At 30.4% G+C, this 16,020-nt stretch overlaps 2 protein-coding genes across 2 annotated transcripts; one reads left to right on the top strand and one right to left on the bottom strand.

Moving 5' to 3' along the window:
• The first annotated feature begins 6,164 nt into the window (after positions 1-6,164).
• LOC100784487 (tubulin alpha-3 chain) lies at positions 6,165-9,353 on the top strand. The gene is made up of 5 exons (XM_014769135.3): positions 6,165-6,672; positions 7,253-7,467; positions 7,560-7,759; positions 8,210-8,718; positions 8,918-9,353. The coding sequence occupies exons 1-5, from the start codon at positions 6,560-6,562 to the stop codon at positions 9,210-9,212; spliced, it is 1,332 nt and encodes a 443-aa protein (XP_014624621.1). The 5' UTR covers positions 6,165-6,559; the 3' UTR covers positions 9,213-9,353.
• A 1,533-nt stretch (positions 9,354-10,886) lies between these two features.
• Positions 10,887-13,223, bottom strand: LOC100782886 (ethylene-responsive transcription factor ERN1). Its single transcript, XM_003548683.5, has one exon. It carries the CDS (start codon positions 12,797-12,799, stop codon positions 11,942-11,944), a length of 858 nt encoding a protein of 285 aa, XP_003548731.1. The 5' UTR covers positions 12,800-13,223; the 3' UTR covers positions 10,887-11,941.
• Between the last annotated feature and the right edge of the window lie 2,797 nt (positions 13,224-16,020).

The raw sequence follows: 16,020 nt of genomic DNA, 5'->3' as shown, positions 1-16,020 counted from the left end.
GAATATTATATAAATTGTTGTATAGGTAACATTTTTCTAATTTTAATACCTGCAGTTTATCTTGTTAGGTACCTAAGTATTTCTTAAAAAAAAATTATTACACTCATTAATGTTGTGTACTTTTACCTAATTATAAAAAATTAATGAATATAAAAATATTGATAAATAAGTATAAATTTCATAAATTTATTTATTTTTAATTGGAAGATAGATATAATAGAAGTCAAGTTTCATAAATTTTATTTTTTAAATTTATTTATATGTATGCATGGGTATGAGACAAGTAAATATTATGGTAGTTGTACTTAGATGCATTTTCATCTAATTATCTGAATGAGTACTCATATCTATACTAATTAAATAGATAATTACCTAATCTATCATAAGTAATTTTGCAAGATAAATTGATGAATAAATAAATAAAATAAATGAATAAAAAGGTATTTAATGCAAGTATTTATCAAATACATTACCCATTACCATGTTTGGATAATTGTTTTATAAATTCTATAGGTGAAGAAAATAAAAAAAAATAAAGCTAAAATCAGCTTATATATTATCATGTTAATTTAATAATTTCTTCAAAAGCTAATTTATAACTTTATCTTGTAAAATAATTTATTTCATTTTTTTCTCCCTTTAAGTGTTTATGAAGACCTTTATTCATTTTTTTTCATCCATCAATCAGTGGTTATGTTTGTTTTGCAATATCTTTTAATCTCTCATTAGGTAGAAATAAGCTGGGCCAACCAAGACTTTCATTAAATAGGTCTATCCTATTTTAAAAATTCAAGGCTTAAATTTGACCTATTTGAAAGTCTAGTTTGGTTTATTAACCTATTTTAAGGCATATTTCATATTAGAATTTTTATAAAAGTCTGGGTAACTTCTCTTTATAATAGGCTCATAAACTAGTGAGAAAAACTCTATATAAACCAAAGTATAATCTATAAAAATCAAAATTGTTGTTACTCAATGCATAAGACAAAGGTAAAAATAGGTAAACTAAATTTTATAAGAGTCCAGTCTAGCATATTAATATGATATAAATTTATCATCTTTAAGATAACTTAGTTAAAAAACTTATTTTGTAATAAGCCCTCTAAGTAACATAAATTTGACATTCAAAATATTTTTAAAAGATAAATAAATATATGATTTTGTAATTTTAATAATAATAATAGTAATAACAATACTAAACAAATGATTATAATTTATACAAAATTGACTTAAATAGGTTGGTCTGTTAAACCTGAAAGATTTTTATGACCTAAAGTGTGACGTTTTTAAGCAAATAAGCTTTTATAAGAATCTAAGTCTAACCAATTTTTGAAAAAGCTTAACATGGGCCTGATGTAGGCTAAGTTATTGGATTTGGTCCCACCCCTACCTCTCATGAACTGTGGTTAAATGCCTCTTGCGAAGCGTGAAAGAAGTACTATTGTGTGTTTGTATTAGTTCATTTTATATTTAATTTTTTTGGATAAAAGCTTTACAGAAACTTTTACAACATTGAAAATAACTATAGATAATTACTACAATTGAACTTATGTTAGCTCCAGATTCATTGGACCTCTACTTAAATTCAGAAGTTGCAGTGCACAGTATCAAAGGAAAATTATCTATGCCTTAATTAGGGGATTTTTTTTTATGAGAATTAGGGGATTGGTATTGCTGTATTGTGGAATAAAACAAATCCGACATCCAGATTTAAACCCCACTTGTATCTTTAATTAAGATAAACGAAAACTCTGTTATAAATGTAGTTTAAACCTGGAAGCATTCCCCTACCTTAAATTAAGATGTTATCCTCAATCTTCCCTTAAACTTTTATAAACTAAACATTAATACTCTAGAAATGCAAGTAGATATGAAACTAGATTCATCAAATCCACAAACTGTTAGCTCTAGACTGGGATATTGAGGTTGATCATGTTTATAGATAAGCAAATCGTACTGTGAATACTTTTGCCAAGCTTGGTCTCTACTAAGACCATTAACATATTATTACAAGGAGCCTTAGGTGGCTCATGAAATTCTTGCAGATGTTACAAGAGTCTCTACTCCCTCTTTTAATTCCCTTATAATTTTGTTTTTAGGCATAAACTCCTCTTTATTCTAAAAAGATCAATAGTGCTACGTAATTTGATTTTTTTTTATTAAAAAATATGACAAAAATACATTAATAACATTAAATTTCACATTGTTTAATAAAAAAACACCAATTTAAATTTTTAAGCATTACCTTAAGAGTTTACAATCTTAGAATTATAAGTTTTGAGTCAAACTCAATTTTACAAAATCTTATAAAGTGAAATATATACTCTAATTTAGTAATACCACTAGTCTCCAACATACAAAATCATTTTATATGTGAAGCCTTTTATTGTGTTTGGAGTACATATAACATGAAAACATTAAATACATTTTATTAAATAATACTTTAAAGTATTTAATAGAGAGAAAACATTGAATTTTTATGTTTTTAAGATAATAAATATTTTTTGTTGAATTTTTTAATTTTTTATGATAATTTTTATCATATGTCTTTGAACAAGTATTGGGAAAAACATAACAATAAAGGTAGCATAGACTCATGCATGTGGCCAAAGATAAGGTAATTGGCAAAAAGTCATTTCAGGTATGCATTTGAAATATTTTATTTTATTTTATTATTACTATTTTTAATTCTAAACATCTTCGAAAGAACTTTTCAAAATACAGTTACTTTTTTTTATAAAAAAAAATGTTTATCAAGCATGTTGAAGTCACCACCAATAAAATAAATTGTATTGTACGAAACAACGAATTAGTATTTTTGTTAAAGTAAACAAACATAGCAATATTCCACTCATATTTCACAAAAATATAAGGGTTTGCCGAGAGTGCTTTATTAATATTACTATAATCTTTCTTTTGTGGCCATCCCTGAGCCACAGATTAATGGTGACAAAATTGTTTAATGTGGATGTGGTTGTTGGAGAAGTGATTTATTGTAAGCCGATGTAGTTGGTCATTCTGAAAAATATGTTCATCTAATCATCTTTATATTACTAATAAATAGTACTATCTCTTTTTGCCCGGTGGTTCATGTTTATGGTGTATGATGATGCTATACGTGAAGAGCTTTGGAAAGAGTTGTCTTTTCAAGAAAAATAACTTTGTTCCTTGGTGTCTAGGTGGTTTCCATAAGGTAATCTATGGTTGGGAAAAGGTTGATTGGTGGCTCCAAATTCTCCATCTTTCTCCAAATTCTCCAAATTGCCTTATTTAATGATTGTGCTCTTACAGACCTTGATTGCAAGTGGTCTGATAGAGTTGTGGCTAATAATAAATGGATATGAACCATTCCCAACAATTGTCTTATAAATGTTCCCATGTTGATCACTACAATGACTCTGGTGTGTTTAGCTTCTTTTTTTTTTTTTTCTTTCTTTCTTTAATGTATAATATGCATAAAGATTTCAATATAAGATTTCGTATAGATTATTTAATTTTTTTACTATTAGGCCAGGTCTAGCTAGTAAGTTTGGGTAATTGGCTTTGCCTGCCTCAAATATATACAGAAAAAAAAACTTAAACATCTTTTAGTGAAAACGCCCTACTTAAACAAAAATGGAACAAACATTTATAATGATAATTGAATAAACTAAAAAAACTTGAAAATTGAAGAAGAAAAAGTATATTATTGAAATAGATCGAATTTTGGATCAGATGTTGAAAGTCAATCCACTTCAAATTGAACCCAATTTTATTGTGTATTCAAGATTATTTAATAATTAATTACATTTTCTAGTATTCACGAACTTGAATGAGTTAGAAATCGAAGAAAAAAGAATGAGTTAGGAATTTGATATATTGTGTATTTGTTCTTTGAGTTTTCTATAGTTGCTCTCCGAGAGACTCGTTTTTCACACATTTTATTTAACATGTTTATGGTCATTTTTTGATTATGTTCCAACAATTTTTATGTAACTAAAACTAATTAAATAAATTTTACTTCTTGAATCAATAAAAAAAATTAAAAATTGTGTTCCAAAATCATGGTTTCAGGAGCCTTGAAGATATGATTAGTGAGAACCGTTAAGGAAGCCTGACAATTTTGAGATCAATTAATGAAATAACTCCTCTAGAAATGTGATCATGTCTTTGTTTTGTTTTGAATTTTTTTTAACGAGTGCGATGTTATCTTCAACAAGCCTTATTGTGTGTTTAATTCTGCGTTTCCTACCTCTGGATTCAAGTCAGGTTTAAAGCTACTCTCAGTAGTAGCTTTCACTTCCTTTTTTTTTTCATTTTGATGTGAAAAACAACTCATACTTATGTTAGCAACGTTGAATCAAACACACTGTTAATTAACTGTTGTTCTAACTCAATATAATCATTATATATTTCATGTACATCCTTATTACTTTAAATTCTAAAATAATTTCGTCTTCCTCACTTAGTTGCTCTCCTCATGTCATGTAACTATAGTAGGTGAGAAGCTATATAACTTAACTCAAACATTATTATTCGGATTTGTCACAGATATGTGATTAGAGTTTTATTTCATTTTTTTAAAACTGGCGACTGGTGAGTCATTAGGGACACAAAAGTGCTGTCACCGTTATCCAAAACTTTTATATACGTAAGAAGTATGATTCATGAAAATGATCAAACAAAAAATTATTTCTTGGAGACATTACTACAGTTTTTTTTCTTAACCATTGACAACTTATCAAACACTATTATTTATTGATTTTGACAATAGACATTAAAAATTTATTAACATAGGTTAATCAACATATAATTAAATAGTACTCATATCTAACAAACTTGTGAAAAGCTATCAATGCTTGGGAAAGAGTTATCATCAAAACCTTCAATGAGAAGATTAAATGCATTTAATAGAGTGGAGGCATATCCAATCTATCCTGCTTCTTGTCCAAGTAATTTTGAAGCTAAGAATAAAATCTCCTAATGGAAAAATATAAATTTGTTGAACTTATAACAAAATTAAATTCAAGCACTAGGGACATGGAGGTTGAAAGGTTGATTGATTCAGCCTTTCATGCTTCAAAGATCTATGGCAGTGAATAGTGATAGTTGAAGTCACAACTGACCAGGCCAAATGAACCGATCATACAGAGATCCAGTGTTTCCAATTTTCTACACCAAGTTAGCCCACAAAAGCAGTACAGAATTGCAGGATAGAATCATAGAAAGTTTCTTTATTAGCTTTGCTGAGTCTTCTGAACATTCTCAGCAAGTAACTCTTATGATTGTTATTCTGTTATCACTGATTTTTGGTACAAAGGCTAACTGTACTATTGACCCATCTTGTCAGATACCAATATTTATTTAGGAAAAAAATCATCACTAGCTAATTATCACTAAGCACATTAAAAAGCATAGTAATCAATCAATCATTACAAATATAAGAAGTAAGGACACATGTCTTTTTTAGTACAATTTTTCTAATCACTGCTAATTTTTAATCCTAATCTAAGCATTGTAACTTTCACTCAATTAAAACTAGACTCTAGTTTTTGTTTTTCGTTTGCTTTGGCTGTATTTTTTCTGACTGATAAAAAACTATCACTCAATTAATATCATCCTACACGTGATGTAATAAAAAATCTGATATATTTTAAGAAAAATATCTAACTTAACAGTCTTAATTGAAGAGAAACGTGGAAGAGCAACGTCATCAGCTGTATAGCTGGTACAGCTCGCTTCAATGGAAAAAGATGTGTCACAAATGCAAGATAGATGATAGTGCATAAAAAATAAATAAACAAATATATATATATATATATATATATATGTGTGTGTGTGTGTTTAACTATGACATAATAGGACAAAACTATATACAGTTATAGAGATTTTTCTGACATGCAAATCTTTATTAAGTGGATTACTAAGAAGAAAATTATACTGAAAGATACAAGAAATTGCTTAAGTTTTTTCTTAAATAATATATATTCCAATAAACAATTATAAATTATCGTACCTAATAAATTTATTAATTTTATAATATAAAAATGATTTTTTAATCATGTGGAATGATATTGTGTGATGCATGTAACCGATCTCATCCAATAGATAAGACAGATAAGACGTTATTGTTGTGTTGGTTGAAGGTATAAAAACTTTTATACTCAACAGCGCATGTGCTTGTCATGCCTGCTTACTTTGTGCCGAGCTATGACATGAAATTTACAGCAAAGGAGACAAGGACTTGTGCCCCCACAGATAAGTTGCAAAACCGACCCAAACAATGAACCCCTTCAACTCCACCGAGCAGTTATCTTATCTCCAAATGAGGGTCCCCCACTTTATTATTAAAAACTCTTCAATAATTTAAGATATTTGTCAACTGTAAAAGTTTGTAACCATTTGACTATTTAGCCATCCCTTCATATATTGTGATTATGTTATTATGTCAAATTATAACTCCAAGGAAATAAAACAAATACAATCAAAGAATCTTCTTTGCTTTCTCTCCTTTGCACTTTCCTTCTCCTCCTTGTGATTTTTTGTTTGCATCAAAGGGAGAAACTGGGAGACACAGAAGATGAGAGAGATAATTAGTATTCATATTGGACAAGCTGGAATTCAGGTGGGGAATTCATGCTGGGAGTTGTATTGCCTTGAGCATGGAATTAACCCCGATGGGACCATGCCTAGGTACACTGCCTTATATGATCATTGCTGTATTATGTGTTGTTTACATTAATTATGTATCTTCATGGAATTGGCTTGATTCTTTAGGTCTTTTGAGTTTGGTGTATTTTTTTCACTCAATTTTTGGCCTTGAATAAAAAAAAAAAAGAAGCTTAATTTGATTGATTTTCAACATGATTGTCTTACTTGCTCAATTAGATGTAATCCTTAAACTTGATATATTTTCCAAAGTGCATCTAGGGTCCATTATTTAGCACTCTGCCAAATTGGAAAACTAGGGATATCACTTCAATTTGGATCAACATATTACTACTCTGATCTATAGTTATATGTTTAAATGTAATTCTAGAATCTTATAATGTAACTTTCTCATGTTGTTTCTATCATTGTTTCCCATTAATTGGTTGAGTTATTGTGGAGTACTCTCGGTGGGGTCTTAGACCAAATTCATATTGAATGAATTTTATCATTTTCTAAGCTTATAATTTCTCATTACTCTAAAACTAGAACTTGATTTTTGTTTTGACTTATCCATTCTAATTATTTTTCCTAATAATTGACATTTATATCTGCTTAATTGCAGTGACACCTCTGTTGGCATTGCACACGATGCTTTCAACACCTTCTTCAGCGAGACCGGATTCGGCAAGCATGTGCCAAGGGCTTTATTTGTTGATTTGGAACCTAGTGTTATTGATGAAGTAAGAACTGGTCCTTACAGACAACTCTTTCACCCTGAGCAATTAATTTCTGGCAAAGAAGATGCTGCTAATAACTTTGCAAGGGGACACTACACTGGTAAGTCAATTTTTTCTGATGCAGATAAAAAAATGGCTAATCTCTTCCTTGTTTAGCTGGACAATGCCACTTACTGTGTATCTATGCTGCAGTTGGAAGAGAAATTGTCGAACTATGCCTCGATCGTATCAGAAAATTAGCAGACAATTGCACTGGTTTGCAAGGATTCTTGGTTTTCAATGCTGTTGGCGGTGGTACTGGTTCTGGTTTGGGATCATTGCTGTTGGAACGGTTATCTGTCGATTACGGGAAGAAGTCTAAACTTGGTTTTACCATCTATCCTTCTCCTCAGGTATTTATTTTCTTAAAATCATTGGAAAATAACAAAGAAAGTAAAAAGATCTGTTTGTGGTGCATCAAACAAACACTTGTTAACATCATTCTGTCTTCTGATTTTCCAGTCTTTGATTCAGGACAGTATTCCTGTAGGAAATATATTTCTTGCCTGAGTAATCATATTCAAATGGAAACAATTCCAGTGAAATATAGTAGAATGCCCCCTATTTTATTTTTGAATATTCTAAGATACAATGTAGCATTGCCGCCACAAAGGAAACTACCTAGTAGGCTTAAATTAAAAGAGATACAGATACTTTTTCTCAGTTGTTGCTCAACATGCTCTTGGGATTTCTTGATTTTGTTAACTCATGTTCTATTGTTTGGTTATTAATTGTTTATATGTGCATATTGTTATTGATTATCCATGTGGAATGCCTTTATGGTAGTACTGTTTTTCATTCAGGTATCTACTGCAGTTGTTGAGCCTTACAACAGTGTCCTTTCCACTCATTCTCTTCTTGAGCACACTGATGTGGTTGTGCTTTTGGACAACGAAGCAATATACGATATCTGCAGAAGATCATTAGATATAGAAAGGCCAACTTACACTAACTTGAACCGTCTGATATCTCAAATTATCTCTTCCTTGACCACTTCCCTGAGATTTGATGGTGCGATTAATGTGGACATTACCGAGTTCCAGACTAATCTCGTGCCATATCCTCGTATTCACTTCATGCTTTCATCTTATGCCCCTGTAATATCTGCTGCAAAGGCCTACCATGAGCAGCTATCTGTTCCCGAGATCACCAGCGCTGTTTTTGAACCATCAAGTATGATGGCTAAGTGTGATCCAAGACATGGAAAGTACATGGCATGCTGCCTGATGTATCGCGGAGACGTTGTTCCCAAAGATGTAAATGCAGCTGTTTCAAATATCAAGACAAAGAGAACAGTTCAGTTTGTTGACTGGTAACTAAACTTCCTTGGAGTGTCTTATTATTAGTTATAGTTTAGTATGTGTTCCTTGCCTAATGGTTTTTGTTCCTTCTATTGTAATTCTAACATGATACTTAGTCCAATAATTGCTAGTTTGGGGACATGTTCTTTGGAGTTTTCCATTTTTTCTTGACAAAAAATCTTATAAGGTGATTTTTATGGCAAAATTCAGGTGCCCTACTGGATTCAAGTGTGGTATCAACTACCAGCCTCCAACAGTGGTACCAGCTGGTGATCTTGCCAAGGTGCAGCGGGCGGTTTGTATGATAAGCAACAACACTGCTGTTGCTGAGGTTTTCGCGCGCATTGATTACAAGTTTGACCTCATGTATGCCAAGAGGGCATTTGTTCATTGGTATGTGGGTGAAGGAATGGAAGAAGGTGAATTCTCTGAAGCCCGTGAGGATCTTGCTGCTCTTGAAAAGGACTATGAAGAGGTTGGAGCAGAAGGCGAAGAAGAAGAATAAGAAGAACACGACGATTACTCGAAATAGAGTCAATCATTCATCAACATTTTCACCAGCTACCTTACCTACATCTCCCTTCTTTTCTCTGTCTAATGTCTGTCCTTGTCCATTGAATTTTAAGCATTTTTCTGTTGTGTGCTAGCTCTGTTCTTACTATTGTTTCATGTTAAAGTGTTAAGTGATACAATTGCTTTCCTCATGAGCAGCAATGGTTTATTTGTAAGTTTCAGTGAAAGAGCAAAATAAAGGACAGCGTAGGAATGCTGCAATTTTCATTACTTAAAAAAGAAATCATATGTTTAAAAATATAGCAAAATAAAAATGAGGGACTAAAGAGATAAATTGGCTATATAATGTTTTCTGCAAGTGAAAGGATAGTTAGGATTAGATTTTGCTATAAACTATAATAATGTATATCCAAACTTTCAAATGGTGATTGTCATCTAAACTAGCCAATATATTTCCAATATTAAACCACAGCTCATGTCATATAATAGCATTTCCTACATTCATATTCAATCCAACCAGTTACACCCTCCCATAGTATATCCAGAAACAAACTATCTTGATCAGAAGAAATTCTGTATCACAAAACTAAGTGTTTGAGGAAAGGAAACAAGTTGAAGGTCTGTGGTTCCACTTCTACACTTCCCTGTTATACAACATTGGTAGAAAATATTGTTACATTACATGGTCTTTTTATACACAAACGATCAGGTATATTAATTACAAATTTGAAGGCCTAAGCAGAATTGGAGATTGCAAGCTTTTATCATAAATCAATTCTAGAACTTACCTACTTCGTATATGATTAAAACCCTTTTATTTTATTGTTTTCATTTTAAAGGCAGAAGAAGACTGAAAAATAACTAATGTTGTCATGATAAAAAAAATCCTACCATTTGTATTGAACATTAGTGGAAGACTAGAAGTCCACCATTCCATGAATATTAATTATAATAGTGGTGTTACATAGCATTAAGCAAGCCTCTTTTTGTTGCTGAACAAGTTGCTTGTTTGGTCAAAAAAATTTGACTCCTATGCCTTTGCAGGCTCCGCCCGAGCAATTCCTTTATGTTTAATCTAAGACCATACCTGAGACCAGGTTCAGACGTAATTTGTCTCCACTCATGTTCTGTAGTGTCATGTATCTATCAAATTTGACCTATCCTACAAAATAAATGTGAGTGGCTTATCCTTCACAACAAATATTTTTAGGTTGAATTTATTTTTTAGATTCAATTTGCTCCCTTATTTTTTTCGTATTTAATTAGATTTTCTAATTTTTAAAATCAATTTAATTTGATTTTATTGTTTAAATTTGATCATCGATGTTAAGAAATCATACTTTGTGGCGGTTTAAAATCATCACTAAGTGATTTTAAACTACCATAAAATATATATTTAATAACCCCTTCAATCTATTGTATACGGCATGACCAAATTGAATCGTTTTAAAAATTAGATGATCAAAGTGAACTCAAAAAAATTTAGAGGATGAAATCAAATCTAAACAGTAAATTAGTGGGGGAAAACTAATTTAATCATATTTTTATTGCTTTTCTTTTGTAAATATGGTGCTGAGTTATTCCTTGTAAGCATGCCTTTAAGAAAAGTTCTTTATTCTTTGCTAGTCTCTCATGCTGACGAGTTTTGGTCTATAGAAATTTTCACATCATTTTTTATACTTCCCATGGGGTTTGTCTTTTCCTCCAACTCATAAGGCCAACAGACATTATTCTTAGATTTAAACAACCACTGTCTAGGTTTTGCACTTACTCCAGAGTTTTAGTAATTGGTAATATCTAGATGGTTGTTTTAGAGTGCTAGTCTTGATAGCTAAGTCTCAATGCATTCTTCACTAGCCCAATGTAAGAGAAGTGAGGATAAGGATTAAGAAAAGTGGAGTATTAAAAAAGGGAGATTCTGGGTCCACAAGACTGAGCAAGATGTTTCCTTATCCTTGGATGTGATGGGTAATTTAATCTTAGTCCTATCACTAATCTCCAAAGTAATTAAATAAAGACTCCAAAGTTAATCATTTCTATGATGGTTCACCAGCTAAGGTTTGGGACAAGAGAATGAGACAAGTTTATGTATCCATAATTGATTGGGTAAATAACCATATAGCCAAAACAGATTACCAAAAGGCATGAGTTATGCAAAAGCATTGGACCAAAATCTGAGAAGATACGGAAGCATATTTTTCATTAATTATTAATAACAAAGCAAGCAAGCATATATAGTACTTGTCCCTTTCATGTATGAAGGAAATTAATGTGCGTGATTTCTACTGTTTATCCATGTAAATCAACGTGAATAGTTATTTTGATTTTTTTTCTCTAAGATTCAAGATTCCAATTTGCTTACTTTGCCTCCAAAGTCTAGATTTTCACACTGACATATTCCTAGAAAGTAGACTGTGATACAAAAAAGACTTGAAGATTTACTTTTGACATTTAGGATGTGAAAAAGAGGAACATAAGTGCTCAGACTTTTTACATAATAAGGATTGAAAAAGAGCTTTCACAAAATGCAACTCATGGATCTTCCTGCTGACAATTAAGCAGTTAGGAAAACAAAATTATATCTCACCAAAGCTATATATATGTTTTAGTAATATTTCAATTAGATCACACACCCCTCCCTCGAATTTTCAATAATAGCAAAATAAATAGGACTAATGACATTGAGAAGGAACAATTGCAGGATCATTTAGACCTTCAAGTTTAACAGAACATTGAGCATAAGGGTGGAAGATCCCAGAGAGTATCATTGGAGTCCTGAACAGTTTCCATGTACTCTTGCACCCCATTAATTGCATAGAGTGAAGCTGATATTTGTCTTTCAACTTTCATTCTTTCAAATTCTGAAAGCTCCAAGTCAGCTGCATTAGTGAGGAGGCCATCATCAATCTTTGGTATATCCAATATTTGAGCAATAGGAAAACGATCAAAGACAGTTCCAAAGCCCCATGAAGCATTGGATTGATGACCTGACTCAAACTCCTCCCTGCAATTGCTCAAATCTGGTTTATAAGCATCATCAAACAGATTCGAACTTCGAGTATTTGCGGTAGAAAGAGACTTATCATTCTTGTCATTGCCATTGCTTGAATTACTACTAGTACTAGTACTAGTACTAGTACTAGTACTAGTACAAGTGCTAGCACTTCTAGTAGTGGTAACTTTTGGAGCAGGTGCATTATTTGCATTAGCATTAGTATCTTCCTGTTTTTTTACACCTTTTCTGTTGTTAAGAAGATTTCGAATTCGAGAAGCAAGAGGGGAATCCAAGGACACATGAGTGATGAAGTTGGTGCGAGTGTTTGATCCGCGAAGAAGGCACGCAGCTTCATCGTAGGCTCTTGCTGCTTCCTCAGCTGTCTCAAATGTGCCAAGCCACATTCTTATCTTCTGAGTTGTGTCTTTGATCTCAGCAACCCATCTCCCTGAAGGCCTTTGTCTCACTCCAACAAATTTGTTGGTGTTGTTGCTTCTGCTTCTCCCTTTCAACTTTCCTCCTTTGGTGATTGCAATACCTGATTTCTGTTGCTGCAGGTTTGGTTGTTGGAATTGAATTTCCATCACAATTTTATTGAACAAAATGGTGTGTTAGTGGGAGAAGTTATGATGAAGGTATATGTCAAGAAGAGACAAGAGGAGCAGAAAGTGTTTTAGCTCTCACAATGTTGATGAAAAGCTGGATATTACTTAATTTTCATGTTGTTTGCAAGCTGTGAGAATCTATATATATGTGTATGAAAAAAGGTGCCTAACTTTTCAGCAAGCAAGTGGGATTAATATATTATATGCACATCTTCAAATCAGTATCCTTAGGAATATTAATTAGCAACACCATCCTTCAAATTCAATATCCCCTTTACTTTTTGAACAGAATGGCCGCGCTTATGTGTGTTTTTGTGGGCATTGCATCATTGAAAGAGTCAAGCCTTAGTTTGAAAGTATGCACCAAAAAGAATCAATTTAATGTAGCTTTATTCGTACTTCTAATCTTTTTTTTCCTTAATACTAGTATTTAATGTAGTTTCAGCTAGCCATACTCCTATCTTTCTTTCTTTTTCTTCTCAAAAGCATTATGTTTCTAAACAAACAGGAAAAATAAAATTAACTAAAAGCCTACATTCTAAATTCCAACAATACCTCTCCCCATGCCCTAAAATGACTACATTTTTTGCTTTTGATTATAGAATTTTCTCATAAGGTAAAATATGATTAATGTCTATTTATTTATTTATTTATATCTATATCAAGTATTGTTTAACAATTACCAGATAAATCGTACTATAGTCTATAGGTCCATACGCATGAAAAAAAAAATTAAAAAAGTCAATTTCTTAAATAAAAATCAAAACTTTAAGTGATTAATCTTTAACTTCTAATCATAAAAAATACTTTGTATTAACCCAATAAACAAACAAATCCTAATAAGTGTGTCATAAATTTATTTATTTTAGATCAAAAAGACTAAAATCTTCATTTTAAAATTTAAGGACCAATTTAACATATAATATTTTAACAAATTAATTACATCTCTTAAATAGAGAGACAGAAGAAACCAATTTAATGAGAAAATTAAATTTAGATAATTCTTTTAAACCAATACAACCTGTTAAAAAGCATAAGAGAGTAACAAGTATTGTATTATTACTTTCCTACATCTTCAAACGGTCATAAAATCACACCTTAGGTCAACATCCGATTTGGTGAAGTATCCTAAGGGCTACCTAGATAAAAACCAACAGTGTAAAAAAAAAAAGGAAATAAGAAACTATGCTTTAGAGAGACTGAGAATACCAAGTCCTTGTTCTCATTCTTCCCCACATTCTGCTAAGTCAAACAGTTGAAAGTATGGTAGTGAAGGCATGAATGGTTGCCACTTGGAGGCTCCAAAATGATCCTTCAGATGCACCCATAAACTAAGAGATCATTAAAGCCATGCTTAGCACTACCTCACCTATATATGTAGCTAATATTAATAATATATTAAAGATTCATGCATATATTATATCTTATAATATCGTGCGTGCTGCGTTTGTTGTAAGTTGTACCCCTCTTCTCACGTCACCCAGGGCATTTTGTTCCCCTCTATTATGTTTTATTAATAGATTCTTCTTCATCATGTTTCAACCAATTCCGAGTTTTTGATTTGTGTGACATTGTCCTTGTCTACTTTGTTAATTGATTGAGAAAGACAATTAGCTAATATTGGCTAACCTAAAACAACTATTCAGTCTAAGTTAATCCTCGAACGGTTTTCCTTTTTTCATGCTTATTTTTTAATTATGAAATTATGAAATTTGAAAATAATTAAATATTGCATGCCACTAGAAGTTTACAATGGATCTCACGTTAAACAGGAATGAAGATATGGGGAAAAAGACACAAGTTTGTTGTATTAAATAAATTAGCAACCCAATATGGTAATGTTATCTTGGAAAATCTTTCCGAGATCAAGTTTATGAAAGCATTTATCATAATGACGATAATAGTTCATTAATCATGTTAGCAATAATTGTGTCCTTTAGCGTAGCTTGAAAATTTATTATTATAAAGCAAAAGGTACGTAAAGAGATATTAAGCTTCGTCAATTTGAATAGTATGGTAACTTTTGGTACTGATTTGAATATTGTGGTATCAATAATAACAACTCAATAAGTTTAAATAATAAGTTAAATTGTAATTTTTATCCTTCTAATTTCTTAAATTCATAATTTTGATTCTCTTAAATTTTAATTATAACATTTGATCACTTAGTCTTATAAATTGATAATTTTGATTCTGATGATAAATTATTAATAAATAATTCTGATTAATTGAGTTATTAACTTAATTATAAATTAATTAAAATCATTAATTATTAAAAAATAATAAAAATTATTAATCCTAATTTTCCACAACATTGTACTCCTCTTCTTGCATCTACCTTTACTGTCACACGTGACTCTATTGCCAATGACACCATATTAAAGTTAATAGTTTTATTAAAAAAAATTAATGATAAAGAATTTGTATTTAATGTATAATTATTTTAATCTCTAATGATCAATATTATTAGTTAATAATCTATGAGGAAGGTCAAAATTATAAATTTATACAATTAAGAGGACCAAATATTATAATTAAAAATTAAAGAGACCAAAATCATAAATTTAAAAAACTAAGAAGACTAAAATTACAATTAAACCTAAATAATACTAGCATTACAAGTAATGCATGATTTTTAATAGAAAAAGAGTGAGAGAAAAAATACAATAAAATGTTTTAAATTTTTAAAAACAAAAATAAAATACATTAAAAACAAAATAAAGTGTAAACTGTTAAGCCATTGACACATGGTCATGCACTGACAGTAAAAAAACATTTAAAGTATAAAAAGCATTAAATAAATAATATCAAGAATTTAATGGTCATGTACTAGTATAAAATATTTTTACACTATTGTCTAATCATAACTTATTATTAATATAACTTTTAAAGTACAAAACATTTTTATATATCTATAGATGACAACAAAAAGTTAAATAAATAATATCAAGAATTTAATAATCATGCAGACAGACCGTATAAAATATTTTTATATAGTTATTTAATCATAATTCATTGTTAATATTAATATAACTTTTAAAATAATTATTATAAAATTTAATAAAATTATCATACAAGATCAATAGTAATCAGATTACGTTATAAAAAAATTTACACTATGATCATTTTTCTCTATTATCAAATAATAAATAGAAACTTAAACTGTCATGCATAATAAAAAAAAAAATGTAATAGTACTA

This window comes from Glycine max, chromosome 16 (assembly GCF_000004515.6).
Source record: "Glycine max cultivar Williams 82 chromosome 16, Glycine_max_v4.0, whole genome shotgun sequence".
Lineage (NCBI taxonomy): Eukaryota > Viridiplantae > Streptophyta > Magnoliopsida > Fabales > Fabaceae > Glycine > Glycine max.
This window is presented reverse-complemented; position numbering and strand designations above follow the sequence as displayed.